Raw genomic sequence first — 15,157 nt, forward strand, 5'->3', positions numbered from 1 at the left:
ATTTATGCTAAATTGAACACATTGTTTTTTTTCAGTGCGTTTCTCTGAAGCTCAATTTTAACCCACAACCATACACCATGTAAATGTTCAAAATAAAAATCACATTTTATAACACTTAATTCTCGGATTAACTTCCTGTTTCGAAGTTAACGACGACAAAAGCGGAACCAACATTTCCGTATCTTTTCGACCCGGAATGTTTTCTAGGGCACACAAACCGGACGTGGGGCTCACGCGGCCATCGTCTCCGTGTATGTTTACAACAAAACGAACTAAAAAGACATAAATATAATAATATTTCGCTGGAGGTATTCTCAAAACCAGTGGTAGAGAATGTCGGACAACGAAGACAAGTGAGTAGTATACAAAAGTAACTTTGAAGCGTTGTAATGTGATAGTTTCACAGATATTTACAGTCGCCATCTTGCTAGCGGTATAATCGATTGTAAATGGAGTATTGGCGGGAATGCTGTATTCTTTATTCCTTTTAAAAAATGCTAACTTTGCTGTCATAATTTTAGCTTCGACGACGGAGATTTTGATGATGCCGAAGAGGACGAGGGATTAGATGATCTGGAAAACCCGGAAGACGTAAGTTCTCGAATAGGCTATTCGTGATTGAGAACGGCGTATGTGTGCTGCTATAATATATATTTGTTATTGAACAGGAGGATCAGGAGAATGTACAAATCCTACCAGCAGGGGAGGGCCAGCAAGCTAACCAGAAGAGGATAACAACACAATACATGACAAAATACGAGAGAGCCAGAGTTCTGGGAACTAGAGCTCTCCAGATAGCGTAAGTGTTGTATTGTAATTGTATGTGTGATTGACTCCATCAATCACTAGTCTTGTCTTAAATATTTGCTTTCATAAGTTGTGATAGTCATGTACTGAAAATGACCAAAATGGCTGACAAAGATGCCTGATTATGTTGTGTTTCTTTCCAACAGGATGTGTGCGCCAGTCATGGTGGAACTGGAAGGAGAAACGGATCCTTTACAAATCGCTATGAAGGAACTCAAGTAAGTCATACTGTGCATTCCATACCACACCGCTTTCCAATTTAGTCCCCTAAACCTCACAAATAATTGTCATGTTCATATGTGGAATAATAATACGCCAAATATACCCGCGAGATCTAAAATATCAACAACCAAAACATTTAAAGGCTTCCAATTCTATTCACATGGAAAGCGTACTTGCACATTCTCCATGCTTAGGCCCGTTTGCTTGTCTCATCACTTCCTTTCTGTGGTATTACGGCAATTTCCCTGACTTGTACGTTGTTTCCAGACCGATTATGCAATTTTTTCAACCCTTTGTATTGAGTTGTCGTCTCCTGTAGAGCAGCTACACACAATAACTCGCACAGAAAACTTTTTAAATTTTGCAGACTATGCACCTCTTCCTTTGATTCCATTTCCTTTGATTTGTGGTTCCTGCCCAAAACGGTCTGTTTTAATTTATTCCACTCAAGGCCCGCCTCTGGGCATGCCCACTTTGCTGTGATAGGTCACATGCCCAAAGCGCTTCCTGACTATGAACCTCTGTGCCCCTCTGTGAGGTCACAAAGGGGCAGTTTTACCGCTCCTTTTGAAGCCGAGCATTTTGAGCCATCCCAAACTTCTCTCCATGCGCAAACCTCATCATCTGAAACTTTGTCAGGGTTTAACACGACAATACAACATTCTAACCGTATTTATAGGTTTGAAAAGTGGAAAAATCATAATAGGGCCCCTTTTAAATAGTGAATATCAACCACCTTTTAATTTAAATTGTAATAAAGCATTTATACCGGGAACCATCGTCAAGACCACAAGCTGGTTTTGTGACTTTGAGACAACGTAGGAGTTCCTACGTTCCTACGACTTGGGGACCTTCTCCAACAAACGGACCTGGCGCAACAAATGTTTGGACCACGGCTGAGCGCATTCACAAGCCTGGTTGCTTGTCTCCTCCACCAGGTGTGGGAAGATCCCCATCATCATCCGCAGGTACCTTCCGGACGGAAGCTATGAAGACTGGGGCTGCGACGAGCTCATCATAAGCGATTAAGTAAGACGTAAAGCCGCTGTTGCGCGGCCAATGTTGTACCGACACACACACACACACACACACACACACACACACACTGCGAAGAAAGGTGTAGTCTTCATTCTTCAAAATCTGAACATTGAATCGAAAACCAACTTCACCCTTCTGTTGAGATGTTGCGCAGCAGCCGCATTACAAGACAACGCCACAAGAGGGCGATGTAACGTTAAGTGACCCTTTAACAAAACAAGCCTGTGTTTTTCCATTTGTTGTTTTGCTGGAGACATGTGATTATTGTAAAAGAAATGTTTTATTGTTTTGAATAAACTTTTGGATTAAATACCACTTTTTGTGTAGCGTACTAACACTGGGGCCGTTTGTAAGGAAGTCATTTGGTTTATTAAGTATGTAAAATGAATTTTAATTTCATTAACTTCATTCTGATCGTGAAAGATGTTCGCTGTTTTTGGACAACAGAACTAAAAAGGTGTCAGCTGGTTTCCCCAAACCATCAATAGGGCTTAGAATTTATAGTCATCACAGCGTAAAATGCTGTTTATAAGTTCATATTCAAAAACAAGGCTAGCTTGCATTGCACAATTTGGGACTTCAGTACAGGCGGGCCTCAGGTTACTCTCAAGTTTCGTTCCCATATATACGTTGAGTTTTGGTGTGAGTCGGATATTACACCGCAATTAACTCCTGAAAATGCAATAACTTAATGAACCTTAATTCCATAACTCCTTGCAGTCTCTTGTCGAGTATTAGGGAGCTGGTCGTTGTGATTCCTGAGCGTCTTTGAACGTGTCATGTTTGTTTGACTGCGTGAGGATGAGGAAAGTTGACGTTTTTATTTTAGCTTTAGTTCCTCGTCATCTCCACGTCAACCTCACAATGGCCGAGCAGACTTTAAAATATGATCTTTATCCTTCATAATTATGGCCGCTACAGTCCAACTAGCAGTTTGACTGCGCGTGAGCCGCACATTGTGTATTCTTCCGCGGAGCCTGTAACTAGTTCTCTCATGTTTACCGCCAAAATCAAGTAATTAATTAATTGAAAGGATCGCTTATGTAACCACGAAACTTGGAACAACATCAACAACATCATATTTTGGAGTGACCTTTTATTATAGCACACCTGTAGTCGTCATGCTCTCCATGATGCTCGTGATTTAGCTAGGGAGCAAAGACCAAAATGTCTCCTTTGTTTTTAAACCGGAAAGAAGGGCAAAATACGGGAGTTTCCCAGGGAAAAAGGGAGAGTTGACAAGTATGGTAACAACACTTGTAGTCCAAATGAAGCCACTTTGTTATAAAACCAGTTTCAAGCATTTTAACATAATGTAAACAATAAGCCAGTATATTGAATTCAGATTTTCACAGCCTTTGCATCCATGGATGAAATGGCTGAATTTAAATATTTGCCCGGTGTGCTGAAAACTTACACTTGTTGATCACATTTGTTTCTCTATGGTTTACTCAGGCGGCCAATGAAGTCTTGATGCTTTCCTCTCCGTGCAAACACATGCACAAGCTAGCACAAGCTAGCACAAGCGAGCACAAAAGCAGGCAAACACTGTTTGTGTTGTTGGCAGAAAATATGTTGATGGCCGGGCACTAACGAGGCCAGTGCATGTTGGGAATTACCGTCAATGCTGATTGGCTGCTTTGTTGCTGCTGCTTGGTGAGTTGGAATCGGAGATACGGTGTGTATGGAAGCCGCACGTCGGCGATGCTAAGAGATGCTAGGAAACGTTTTCCCAAACGTCTTCCAAAGAATCCAGTTTCTGCTGGTTGTGATGATTTCATATGGAAGTCTTTTCATAAGAGAAGACGCTGCCTGGGGGCCCCCGCTGTCATGGGGTGGGGCGGGGTGGTGTGTGTGTGTGTGTGTGTGTGTGTACGGTCCATGTGACAATCAGCTGCAACAACCGCAGTGAGGACACCACCAGGTTGCCTGCAGCTGAAGACTCTGCTATCTTTCTTTTTGTCTCCCCACTGAACGCCATTCCATTGCTTTCTGGCCAAATTAGTTATTAGTCATTTTTCCGTTAGTCATTCAGTCACACATTTTTCCTTTATCTCCAAAACAGTGATCTTTAGAACAGCCATGACACTGTCCTTTTCTGTTTCATCCCCTTTAATTGAACAACCACAGTCACATGCGTTTTTATGTTGCTGCTTAGTACCTCAAAAATGATTGAAATATACTATGTGTACTTATGTATAAGGTACACAAAATGACAGTAGTTAATGAGGAACGAACCCACCTAACTCTACTCGTTAGTTCTTCATTAGTTGTACAATAAGTACTTGGTAATTCTTCATCGGTTCCTCAGTAACTACTCTAACTGTTTATGCTTTCGTTCCTCAGTAACCACTCTACTCATTAGTTCCTCTAACTATTCTACTCGTTATTTCCTCACTTGTTCTTCATTAGTTGTACAATAAGTACTTGTTAATTCTTCATTTGTTCCTCAGTAACCACTCTAAATGTATGTGCCTTCGTTCCTCAGTAACTACTCTACTCATCAGTTCCTCATCCGTTCCTCGCCAACCAATAATTAGTTCCTCAGTAACTACTCTAAGTGAATGTTGTAGTTCCTCAGTAACTGCTCTAAATGCACGCCTTAGTTCCTCGGTAACTGCTCTAAATGCACGTCTTAGTTCCTCGGTAACTACTCTAAATGCACGTCTTAGTTCCTCGGTAACTACTCTAAATGCACGTCTTAGTTCCTCAGTAACTGTTCCACTCATTAGTTCCCCAGTAACTACTCCACTCGTTACTTCCTCAGTAACTACTCTCCTCTTTAGTTCCTCATTAGTTCTTCATTAGTTCCCCAGTAACTGCTCCACTCATTAGTTCCTCAGTAACTACTCTAAATGTATGTGCCTTACTTCCTCAGTAACTACTCTACTTGTTAGTTGCTCAGTAACTACTCTCCTCATTAGTTCCTCAGTAACTACTCTAAATGTATGTGCCTTACTTCCTCAGTAACTACTCTACTTGTTAGTTGCTCAGTAACTACTCTCCTCATTAGTTCCTCAGTAACTACTCTAAATGTATGTGCCTTACTTCCTCAGTAACTACTCTACTCGTTAGTTGCCCAGTAACTACTTTCCTCTTTAGTTCCTCATTAGTTCTTCATTAGTTCCTCAGTAACTACTCCACTCATTAGTTCCTCTGTAACTACTCTAAATGTATGTGCCTTACTTCCTCAGTAACTACTCTACTCATGAGTTCCTCATTAACTCCTCATTAGTTCCAGGGGTGGGCGACCGCCGAATGAGTGGAGTCTGTCAGAAGTATAAAAGTCCATTTGGTAGAGCACTGCATCGTCCAAACGAAGTACACAGTGTACATAGTATACATTTAGTATACATTTTGAGCAGAGCGTAGCATCAGCAAAGCGGGTGAACGGAGCTCACGATGACTGGATGTCAATCTGCCGTGTGTGAGGGGGGGTCCGTGTGCAGGGTCGGGTCCAGTAAAACCACTCTGTTGTTGCTTTCATACAAGGAGCGTGACGGAGCCCATGAGCACAGATCATGTAACTTTGATTGCTCATGTCTCCCAGCAAAGTTCCTCAGCAGATGTTATCAGATGACTGTTGTTGCACTTGGCAGAACTTAAAACTACTGTACAGATCTTTGTGTGAGGGACACTGTCTTGTGGACTGGACTGTAGTATGTGACTGGATTGGCTCTTCCACCTCTGATTTGTCAGATTGACACTTTTAGCCCAAAGACGCTTATTTATGTCTAATATCTGTAAACACGTTACATGCAGGAATGGTATTCATCTCGTTAGGGTGGCAGAATTTCATCAATGGATGGGGCGAACGCGGCGGATGAGATGAGGGCACAAGCGTGTTCTGGGTGGGGGGAGGAGGAGGGGGGGGAGTATGAGAGTCTCTTTGTATCCTGATGAAGCTGCAGGCCAGGCAGCTTTGGGCAAGGCCCCCTCTCGTTGCCTTGTTTCCCTCCTGCCCCCCCCCCCCATTCAATGGCCCTCTTTGTCTTTACCCAGCCCCATTAAACACTTACACAAATAAGCATATAGGATGAAAATCCAACCTGTTGCTGGGTTAGTTGTCATAATGTACAGTGGAACAATTCATTCTCAAAGGTCCGACTCTTAAGTCAATCAAATTTTACCACATGAAATAATAATATAAATCCAAGAAATCTGTTTGAGAAAGCCAAAATTATGATTTAATAGTTTTCCAATTGCAGTCTTACATGCTAAAAGGAAAAAAAAACATTTAAGGTTACTAAAGACGTGATTGATCGACTCGGACACCACCTTTGTGTTTTGCCATGAGTTATTTCTTGAATTCAGTATTGTTTTCCACATCAAGGGTATTCTTTCCGTTTGATCACGGAAGCCAAAATGGAGCCATAGAAAGTTGCAACTGCCAGTGTTTTGATAAAGAAGGTCCCCAAATTATTATTAAATTCAAGAAATAACTCATGGCAAAACAGGAAGGTGGTGTCCAGGGTGTCTCGCTGCCAGATTGTGTCTTCAGTGAAATGTTCATTCATCATTTATATGCAATTAGAAGTGTTTTATGGATGGAAAAAATGTAATTGTGAAGCTTTAAAAAAGCTTTTGAGAGTTGTGATATAACTCCAGTCAACTCCTTGATGACATCATAGATGGGCGACGGGGCTAACTTCCAGTCTCCTTGTATTAGCAAGATGCTAACAAGTTTTCTGAAAAGAAAAATACTTTGGCCCAAGAAGTTGGATCCACTGTATTGCAAAAAGAAAGCCGAAAAGAAGTTGAATCTTGGTAAAGAAAAGCTTTATTTCAAGTGAGCACAAGTCATCATCAATTCACAAAAAAACGTTTAAAACAGTGCTTCGCCGACAACCATCAAACATGTGAAACAGTCCCATGCAAAGAAAAAGTCACCAGCATTACCAGTATAAATACAATACCAGTGATTTCAACAGATTCCAATTTAAATAGCGGGGGCTGCATGCAAGGGAATGTAAAATATGATTATATTATATGTATATAACGTATGTGAAACAAAGCAATACAATGTTTTTTTCCAGCATTTTTAATGTAGAATAAGCTAAAGTAAATATATGTTTGGTGAGCTGGGGAAAGAGTACATGTCTCCATAGTGAAAGTACCGATTTCATGTCCATTCAGGGAGTACTGAAAGATAATTGAATATCTATCTCTGTTTAATGAGTAATAAGCAAAATAAAAGGAACGCTTCATAATATCGCCATATGTGTCCAATATGTCATCCCTAAATATGCTATATATTTAACTGTTCAGTATATGGGAAAACCTTGGCACAATCTTAAAGGAAAACTGCACTTTTTGGGATTTTTGCCCGTTATCCGCGATCCTTACGTGAAACATGAGCACACGTCTTTCTGTTTTCTATGCTTTCTAAGGAGAGAAAAACAGTTAGCATGAGGATGCTAACAATGCACGTCATGGGACACAGCCCTATAAAACAACATGCGGTGACCATTCATGATAATATGTAATACTTACATTATTTTTGCCATTTCACATAGATAGGAACTAGCGCACAACACATGATATCACAATCCAGTTCATCCAGCAGAGTATGAAGGAAACAAGATTGTGGGATAATATTTTACTGATTGTTTATTAATTGTTTTTGTTTCCTAGCCGGTCCAGATTGGTGTCCTATCACATTATTTTGGGGTGGCAGTGGCGTGAGGCGCTGCGTCACTACGCCAGAAAAATAGTCCTTTGCTGTAGCCGTTATGTAAATTGAACATTGTTGACGTTTTTTAGGGATTTCTAGTCCAAATTAGGTGTGTCCTTTACGTGCATTGTTAGCTTCAGAACGTACAGAAAAGACAAAGCGTGGTCATGTTTCACATCGGGATTGCGAATGATGGGCAGAATTCCAAAAAAAAGATGAGACATTTCACAGTAAATGCTGCGCTAGACTTTCAGTGGAGATAACAAAAGCAGAACATAGTGAAGAATACACAAAACAATTATTATGTGTTGATATTATAAATAGTCTTCTTTTGCCCGTGAAGGTTCATCACGGGTGTGAAAATGCAACTAAAATCATTCAGTCTCCTCAGTGCCGGTGTAAATAAAATAAGACATGTAAAATAAGAGTCTTTTTGCCATGAGCACATTGGAAGTCGTTACAAAAAGCTAGGCTAGGCTAAGCTAAGTCTAATTCAGCTAATAATCTAAGGTAGCTTGGAATGTCACATTGGGAGAAACTGCCATGGTAGCGGTTTCTTAGTTACATATTTATATATACGTTTTGGTGTCAAGTAAGTTTTGGTCGTTTTACAAATGGAATTTCAAGTACATGACATCAACTAATCTTATCAGTCGTTGTGGATTATTAGCATATTTATTTAGCTTATCTGTCCAAACTGATAAAACACTCCTAATTCAGCACGTTTGCCATCTTGGCTAAGTCGCAGAAAGGGAGGGACTAACTCAAGTGGTTGCGATTCACAATGAAATATAACCGGTAAGTGCGCAGTGACAGTGCTAGCGTGATGATTTCCTGAAAGCATTCCAAGAGTAACATCTGCTCCATCCTGAGATGTGGATGGACCAGCAAGACTTTGGCGCTCCATTCTTGTTGTAAATCCAACATAATCAACTTTAATATCATTAATTCTAGATTTAACATGTGATTATTCGTAGTGGAACCATGACAGCCTGATTCTGCTTCTTTCTTCAAGGGGGGGTTGGACTTTATTGTTCTTCTTCTATGTCTGGAATCGCCAACCGGAGAGGAACGTGATCCTTTTGGGTTGTTCGGAGCGTTCGGTAGACATTTGCTGCAAATCAAACCAGGACTGTTACTGTTACTTGGCGCCACCGAAGTATTGAACGGACTCCGAGACGGCGGACATCAACGTGCTTCCGAAGCACCATTCTCCAAACTCTTCCTTCACCCGTGACAGCGTTTCTGCATCTGGACGAGAGCGGAGCAGGGTCTCTTCCCAGCCGACTCCCCCTTTGCCGGCCCAATCCCCTCGGCCCAGACCACTTTCACCCCCAACGCTGCTGCAGGTGCTGCTTCTCGGGTCGGGCGTGGGGGCGGGACCCGCACCAGTGCTCTCTGGTTTCGTTATCTGTCATGGCCGCGACAGTGTAGTGTAGACGGGCTGCTCCCAGTGTGTGGGGCTGTGCGACTGAGGCACACCGGGTGGGTCGGCGATGGCGGTGTACAGGGGCCTCTGAGCGGGGCCCATGTATGAGAAGGCAGAGTATAACCCCGTTGCCTGGCTGGAGTGAGCGTAGTAGGACCCTGATGCTTGTTGGTCGGCGTAGTCGGCAAACTGAGCCCGTGCGGCCAGCGAGGGGAAGGCCGAGCTGTAGTGAGGAAGGCTCAGTGGGGTGTAGGTGACATGGGAACCGGCCGAAGTCGCCTCTGAAAAGTGAGCGCCCGCCCCTCCGGCCTCGCTCTTGATCTGGGCCTTGGAGGAGTCTGAGCTCGGAGGGGAGCTGTGATGTTGCGCCTGTTGCTTGGACATCCAGGCTGCAGAGTGTCCGCTGGCCGCTGCCAGAGCTGACGAGATTCCGTACGTGTATTGGGATGCGGTGGTCGCAGGCGTGGCCGCTCCCGACCCTGCAATCTGTCCGACTCCTGGGTGGCCATTGGGGGGAAGGTACTGGTCAAACTCGTTGACATCAAAAGGCTCCATTGTGGCCATCACATCGCTGCTCATCTCACCTATGTCCACATTGCCAAAGTCAATATGAGGCTTCCCACCTGAGCTACCTTCTGCTCCTACTGGGCCACGGGAGATCACCCCATTGCCAAAGGCCTCCCTCTTTCCGTCCGCGGCCTTCCCAGGCTGGGGCTCTGTCTTGGGTGTGGTTGGCGGTGTAGGAGGACTGTGGCTCTGACCTGAAGAACCAGAAGAAGAGGCTATGATTCGATGTTGTGATGAAAACAGCACACAAGTCGGGTGGGGTGAGGGAGCCGGTAGCCCACCTGCAGCATGCGTGCGGTGCCTATCTGCCGGAGGGGACCCGGCTCCCCCAGTGTGGGCCACATCCACATGGTGGCCATCATAGATGGATTGCTTGATCTCACCCTCCGAATGGCCGTCGGCATCACTTCCTGACCCGGAACCAAGCTTTCCGTTCTTGCGGCGTCGTGGTTGATATTTGTAGTCGGGATAGTCCTTCTTGTGCTGTTTTCTTAGCCTCTCCGCTTCCTCGATGAAGGGTCGTTTGTCGCTCTCATTGAGAAGCCTTGAACGACAAAGAAACGATTGTGGGAGTGGGCTCGGTCACTCATACTGTGTGTGCAATTATTGATATTATTTTCCTAGAGTGGGTTAGGTAATCTGCCCTTGCGCCCTTCAACGATCAAGACACCTTCTTACCTCCAAAGCTTCCCCAGGGTCTTGCTGAGCTCCGCGTTGTGCAAGTGCGGGTGCTGGTCGGCCAGTTTTCGGCGCGCCGCCTGCGCCCACACCATGAAGGCGTTCATGGGTCTCTTCACGTGCGGCTTGCTCTTGCTCCCGCTGTTGACACGCACGGGCATGGGCACCAGTGTCCAGTCGTAGCAGTTGAGCACCTGACTCACGGCCTCGCGGATACCCGCCGGGAAGCGCTCGTCCTCGTCGTCGGATTTACCGCCGCAATTCCCCGCTGCTCCGTCATCCAGACCCACCAGCAGCTGCTGCCTGTGCAGAGGCGACTCGTCCCCGCCGGTCGCTCCGGAAGAACGACCGGGTGATCGGGAACGGCTGTCGTCCGACACTCCCGGGCTGAGCTCAACATCTGACAAGCTGTGCTCCTCTCTGGACATCTTGACGCTCCCACAAGTGGTCCTAGACCTGTTCCTCCTGAAACCCTACTCTCGGATGCCTGCTGTTTGTGCCGACTGTGATGCGGTGTTGGGCTGACGGCTGTCGGTGTGTCTGATCTGTACGCTGGACCTCTGGTCAATTATAATATAAACTGCCAATCTGTCTCTACTCTCAGCCTCCTTTGCAAAACTCTATGAGGGTTGAACATCAAAGTTCTTTCCATCCGTGTGGTTGGTATCATAGGCGGCTCAGTGCGCACCTTGGACCCCAGTTTACCTGCTAAAGCACCGCTATGTGCACCAAACGCGCCCGCTTGTCTGAAGCCCGCCCCGTGTCTCTTTCCTCTGAGGGTCCCGCGATGCAAAATCGACTCGTCAGACCTGAAACAGCAAGAAATGCCTCTTAATTGTCGAGCTCTACTTCAAACAGTACTGCCTTTACAGCTCATTGGTAGTAATTAATGGCTAATTAATCAATCACACACTTTCCTTAGTGGATTTAGTCATTCCGGTTCATGGTGCCACCCCTAGTTTGCTATTCAAATAGTCATGTGGGCGCGGCTAGCATATACTAGTATTTATTCTGCCTAGCGACTAGCAGCTATGATTAGCCACATTGCTATCATTAGCTACCATGCAGTTCCTAACCATAACGGACAGCACCTTGGTGCCTATATCACTTTATACAAGCCGCTCCATGAAGTTGGGTCCATTTCCATGCATTAGTTTATGTGGCAGATCTGCCACATCCAATATGGCAGCCAACCCGCTCATGAGGCGCCCATGTATGCACGTCTCAGATCGGCATTATGTGTTCCTTTTGAAAGAATACACACACTCTGACTTGTTGGACTCTCAATTGAGAGGGATGGGGGCCACTAGGAGTCAAAAGGTCTGGAAAGTTGGCCCCCGACTCTCCAGGTCTGTGGATTAGAGGGCACCAGTATTTGTACCTCAAACAATAACGGGGAGGAATGTAATGGTTACCGTGTCCAGTAAATTCGCCAGAATGTACTCTCACTGTATCCCAGTTTTGTATTTCAAGGGGGGGGGTGACAGTTTAGTGGTCTGACCACCATTCCCAGCCACCCTGAGCTTATCCGGGTGCAACAAATAGTTTTTTAGTTGCAATGGACACTCGGTGACCAAACGTCTATAGTTGTCCCAGATGTTCAGTTTTAGGAAGTTAATTCCTTTTCAAACTAATAATGTAGATATTCTTTGTTTGTTAAAATAAAGTCATGATGTTTAGATTCCGGGCTGCACGGTGGAGTAGTGGTCCACATGGTGGCCCCATAGTTGGCCTTCTGGAAGTTCTCTATTTGCTTTTGAGTGTGAATGCTTGTTGATGGGCTCCATCGTACCCGAGTAAGAACAAGCGGTAATGAATCTGAGTCTTTACGTCATTACTCGGAAAGTTTGTGAGGAAAATATTTCATAATTTTTTTTCCAGTAAGACTATTTCTCACATTTTTGGAATACATAAAAGACATAATTTTTGTCAGTATTACATGCCAGGGATTAAAAGTTAGTTTTGCACCATTGAAACTCACCAACGAGGCAATAAAAGGTGTTGAGTTACCTCTGAGAAGCCCATAGAATAGAATATGGGGTAATATTTTGTAATATAACTATTGTATATCCATGTAGAGTAAAGTGGAATCTGTCATATGGTCATCACAACATTAGACTACAGGTAGTATACTGTGTACAATTAGTGTAGAAGTTACTTCCTGCATACAGACCCTCGCATCCCCACCCCACCCCAAGTCAATAAGCTAGTGCTGTTAAAGATTTGCCAGTTATTCCAAGCTCCCAGGAGAGAAGGTGTCGGAATGATGCGAGACCGCAGGAGCACAGACCTGGGATTTACACTCTTACTTCTTGGATAAACACGGCCGGGCTGTGGAAATATAAACCTCTCAATTCCACACGGTGCGCTTGTTGCACAGGCCCGCGTCTATTAGCGCCCGCAAAATGCGTCCTTGTTTTTGTCCGTTGAGTCAACACCCTGCCCCGACTTTACACACGCTAATGTGCCGTGAATCGGCAACACACAACCCAACGGTTTGTTTGCCAACCTCGGCCGGCTAAACGTTTTCGCTCTCGCCCAAGTGTGCTGACATTATGAAAGAGATTGGCAATTTGGTTCATGGTTTGAACGCATTCGCCCCACCCTTTAGTACTCAATTTCTACCTTACTAACCTTTCTGCATTGTGGTAATTGGTCACCAAATTTTGGTACCTTAGTATCTAACCTCGATCCACTGGTGGTATTTGGAACGTGAAAGTATGGCCATCCCTCCCAAATCCATTAAGAGTGACTTGTAATTGTAATCTGAATGCTTTCTTACACCTCTATTGTTGTTTGTTTACATTGTTATGAACTCCGGTAATGGGAACTCATTCATTCCGCTTGATGTGCCAATCATTTGCCCTTATTTTCCCCCTCCCTCCCCCCCATTTACAAGAATTCATATTTAATTGGATGCCACTCTCAGGCAGTCACAAGGTCAAATAACTTTAAGGGGGAAACTATTCAATTCACGTTCAAGTCACTCCCAAGAGTCTTGGGATTTCATAAAAGTTGTGAATTCAGCAGGCGTCACATTAAAAATCAAAGAAATCTTAAAATTTTTAGATAATAAGTCCTAAATCAAAAACCGAGCACCTTAAAGTTGTAACATTTCTGAAAAACGACATCAAGAATCTCGGAAAGCAATCATTTAGCACCGATAAGCTAAAATAAATACGGGCTACAAGTTCCGTTCAACTTCTAAATTCCACCAACAATCAACCGAAGCACGAGCAGGTACGGTATCGGCATTAGAGACAGGAAATTCAGAGCATCTTACTTCAGCAGGGAGCACACGTTTGGTGGTGGCTTGAGCAGGAGAAATCCTCCAGTTCCTTTCCACAGTGACACTGCAGGCTTCCCCAGCCCCCTCGCTCGCTGTGCCAGGCTATGAATGCTCGCTCTGTGTGGATGCAGCGGGCCTTAAAGGGCTCCTTGTATGAGGCCCACTCGGGGAAAAAAACAGAAAAGTCATACAGGGAGGTCAAATCTTAAAGGAACAGCAAACTCGGAGATGATTGGCTGCAGCAAAATAAGTTAGTGAAAAGTACTCCAACCAGGTACATATTCCCTATAAGCAATAATGCATATCTAATCAATGTTTTCTGTAACAATGTTTAAAAAAAACACATTTTTATCGACAAGTTGGCTTCTTTCGGAAAACGACGACATCACCGACCCATGACCAGAACTCAGCTTTTACGAGGAACCAACATAATATGGGAATATTTCGACTAGCATGACTCACTATTCGACATTTTCCTGATATTTTCTTGTCTCAAACTCCCAACGTTGACTCCCTGAAGTAATTCCACTTCATCTGCAGTCTAGACGGGCCTTAGAAAGCGAAATACGACGGACTTGTACACATGCGTTCTTTCTTGTTCTGTATTTTGGTCCGTCACTCGGGTCCGTTTGTGTCTGTTCCCAGCCTTGTGGATCCCATCGTCTTCACCCAGTGATCCGTTCCCATCCAAACTGTGATTGGAAAACTTTTGGCGTAACTGTGTTAGTTAGCAAAGATCTACACAGTCGACCACTGATGACGTCATAACTGATTTCCGGTTCCTGTTTCCGTGCAAGCTCATGGTACGCAAACATGTACATTGTGTGATAAGAACACAGTTGGACTCAAACAGTGTTTTCATACATATTGCATGCTAATTGGAAAATGTAATTTTTTTACGTTAAAGGAAAAACACTAACCGGGGCATACATTAACCAAGGTTCCACTGCATTAGCTTAGTGTTATAGGTGACAAAGTAAAGCCATGACTTTATTCATAATAAAGTCATGAATTAATGTTTCACTATGCCAAGATTAAATAAAAAAAATTCTATAAAATAACGATGCCGCTAATAATGATTTATCACAACTGCATGCAGTACTTGATGTCGCGTTTTGAGGACAATCAGGAAGGTGTTTGCTTCCACGTTCGCCAATACAACACGACCAATCAACACTGTCGTCTGTACTGGTATTGTACATGTTTTCTCTGATGCATCGTTAGCGTCTTTGGGCACGCGTGTTTAAGTAAACAGTGAGAGTGGAGAAAAAGGGAGAGGCGACATTTGGACACAAACACAAGCCCTGTTCTTGCCAACAATGCCCCCCCGTGTCCCCATGCCATTCCCTGAACTCAAAGACTCAAACGTTTTTAAAAAATCCTGGATTGTTGACTTTGATAATGAAATCCAAACCAAGAATCACGGTTTTGTTTTTCTTTAATTGTACCTGAT

The 15,157-nt window shown here is 44.0% G+C and overlaps 2 protein-coding genes across 5 annotated transcripts; one reads left to right on the plus strand and one right to left on the minus strand.

Annotated features, from left to right (window-relative positions):
• The first annotated feature begins 183 nt into the window (after positions 1-183).
• Positions 184-2,382, plus strand: polr2f (RNA polymerase II, I and III subunit F). The gene is made up of 5 exons (XM_058049144.1): positions 184-353; positions 522-591; positions 669-799; positions 954-1,025; positions 1,968-2,382. The coding sequence occupies exons 1-5, from the start codon at positions 334-336 to the stop codon at positions 2,056-2,058; spliced, it is 384 nt and encodes a 127-aa protein (XP_057905127.1). The 5' UTR covers positions 184-333; the 3' UTR covers positions 2,059-2,382.
• A 4,459-nt stretch (positions 2,383-6,841) lies between these two features.
• On the minus strand, positions 6,842-13,806 carry sox10 (SRY-box transcription factor 10). Of its 4 annotated transcripts, none has more exons than XM_058049143.1 (4): positions 13,699-13,806; positions 10,416-11,224; positions 10,121-10,281; positions 6,842-9,931 (listed from the first exon to the last, which is right to left on the minus strand). In XM_058049143.1, the coding sequence occupies exons 2-4, from the start codon at positions 10,841-10,843 to the stop codon at positions 9,156-9,158; spliced, it is 1,365 nt and encodes a 454-aa protein (XP_057905126.1). In that variant the 5' UTR covers positions 10,844-11,224; positions 13,699-13,806; the 3' UTR covers positions 6,842-9,155. The 4 variants fall into 4 exon arrangements, with proteins under 4 accessions (XP_057905126.1, XP_057905123.1, XP_057905125.1 ...); XM_058049140.1 differs by having other exon boundaries at positions 10,019-10,281; XM_058049142.1 differs by having other exon boundaries at positions 6,842-9,667; positions 9,755-10,281.
• Between the last annotated feature and the right edge of the window lie 1,351 nt (positions 13,807-15,157).

The sequence above is a fragment of the Doryrhamphus excisus genome, chromosome 15 (assembly GCF_030265055.1).
Source record: "Doryrhamphus excisus isolate RoL2022-K1 chromosome 15, RoL_Dexc_1.0, whole genome shotgun sequence".
Classification (NCBI taxonomy): Eukaryota; Metazoa; Chordata; class Actinopteri; order Syngnathiformes; family Syngnathidae; genus Doryrhamphus; species Doryrhamphus excisus.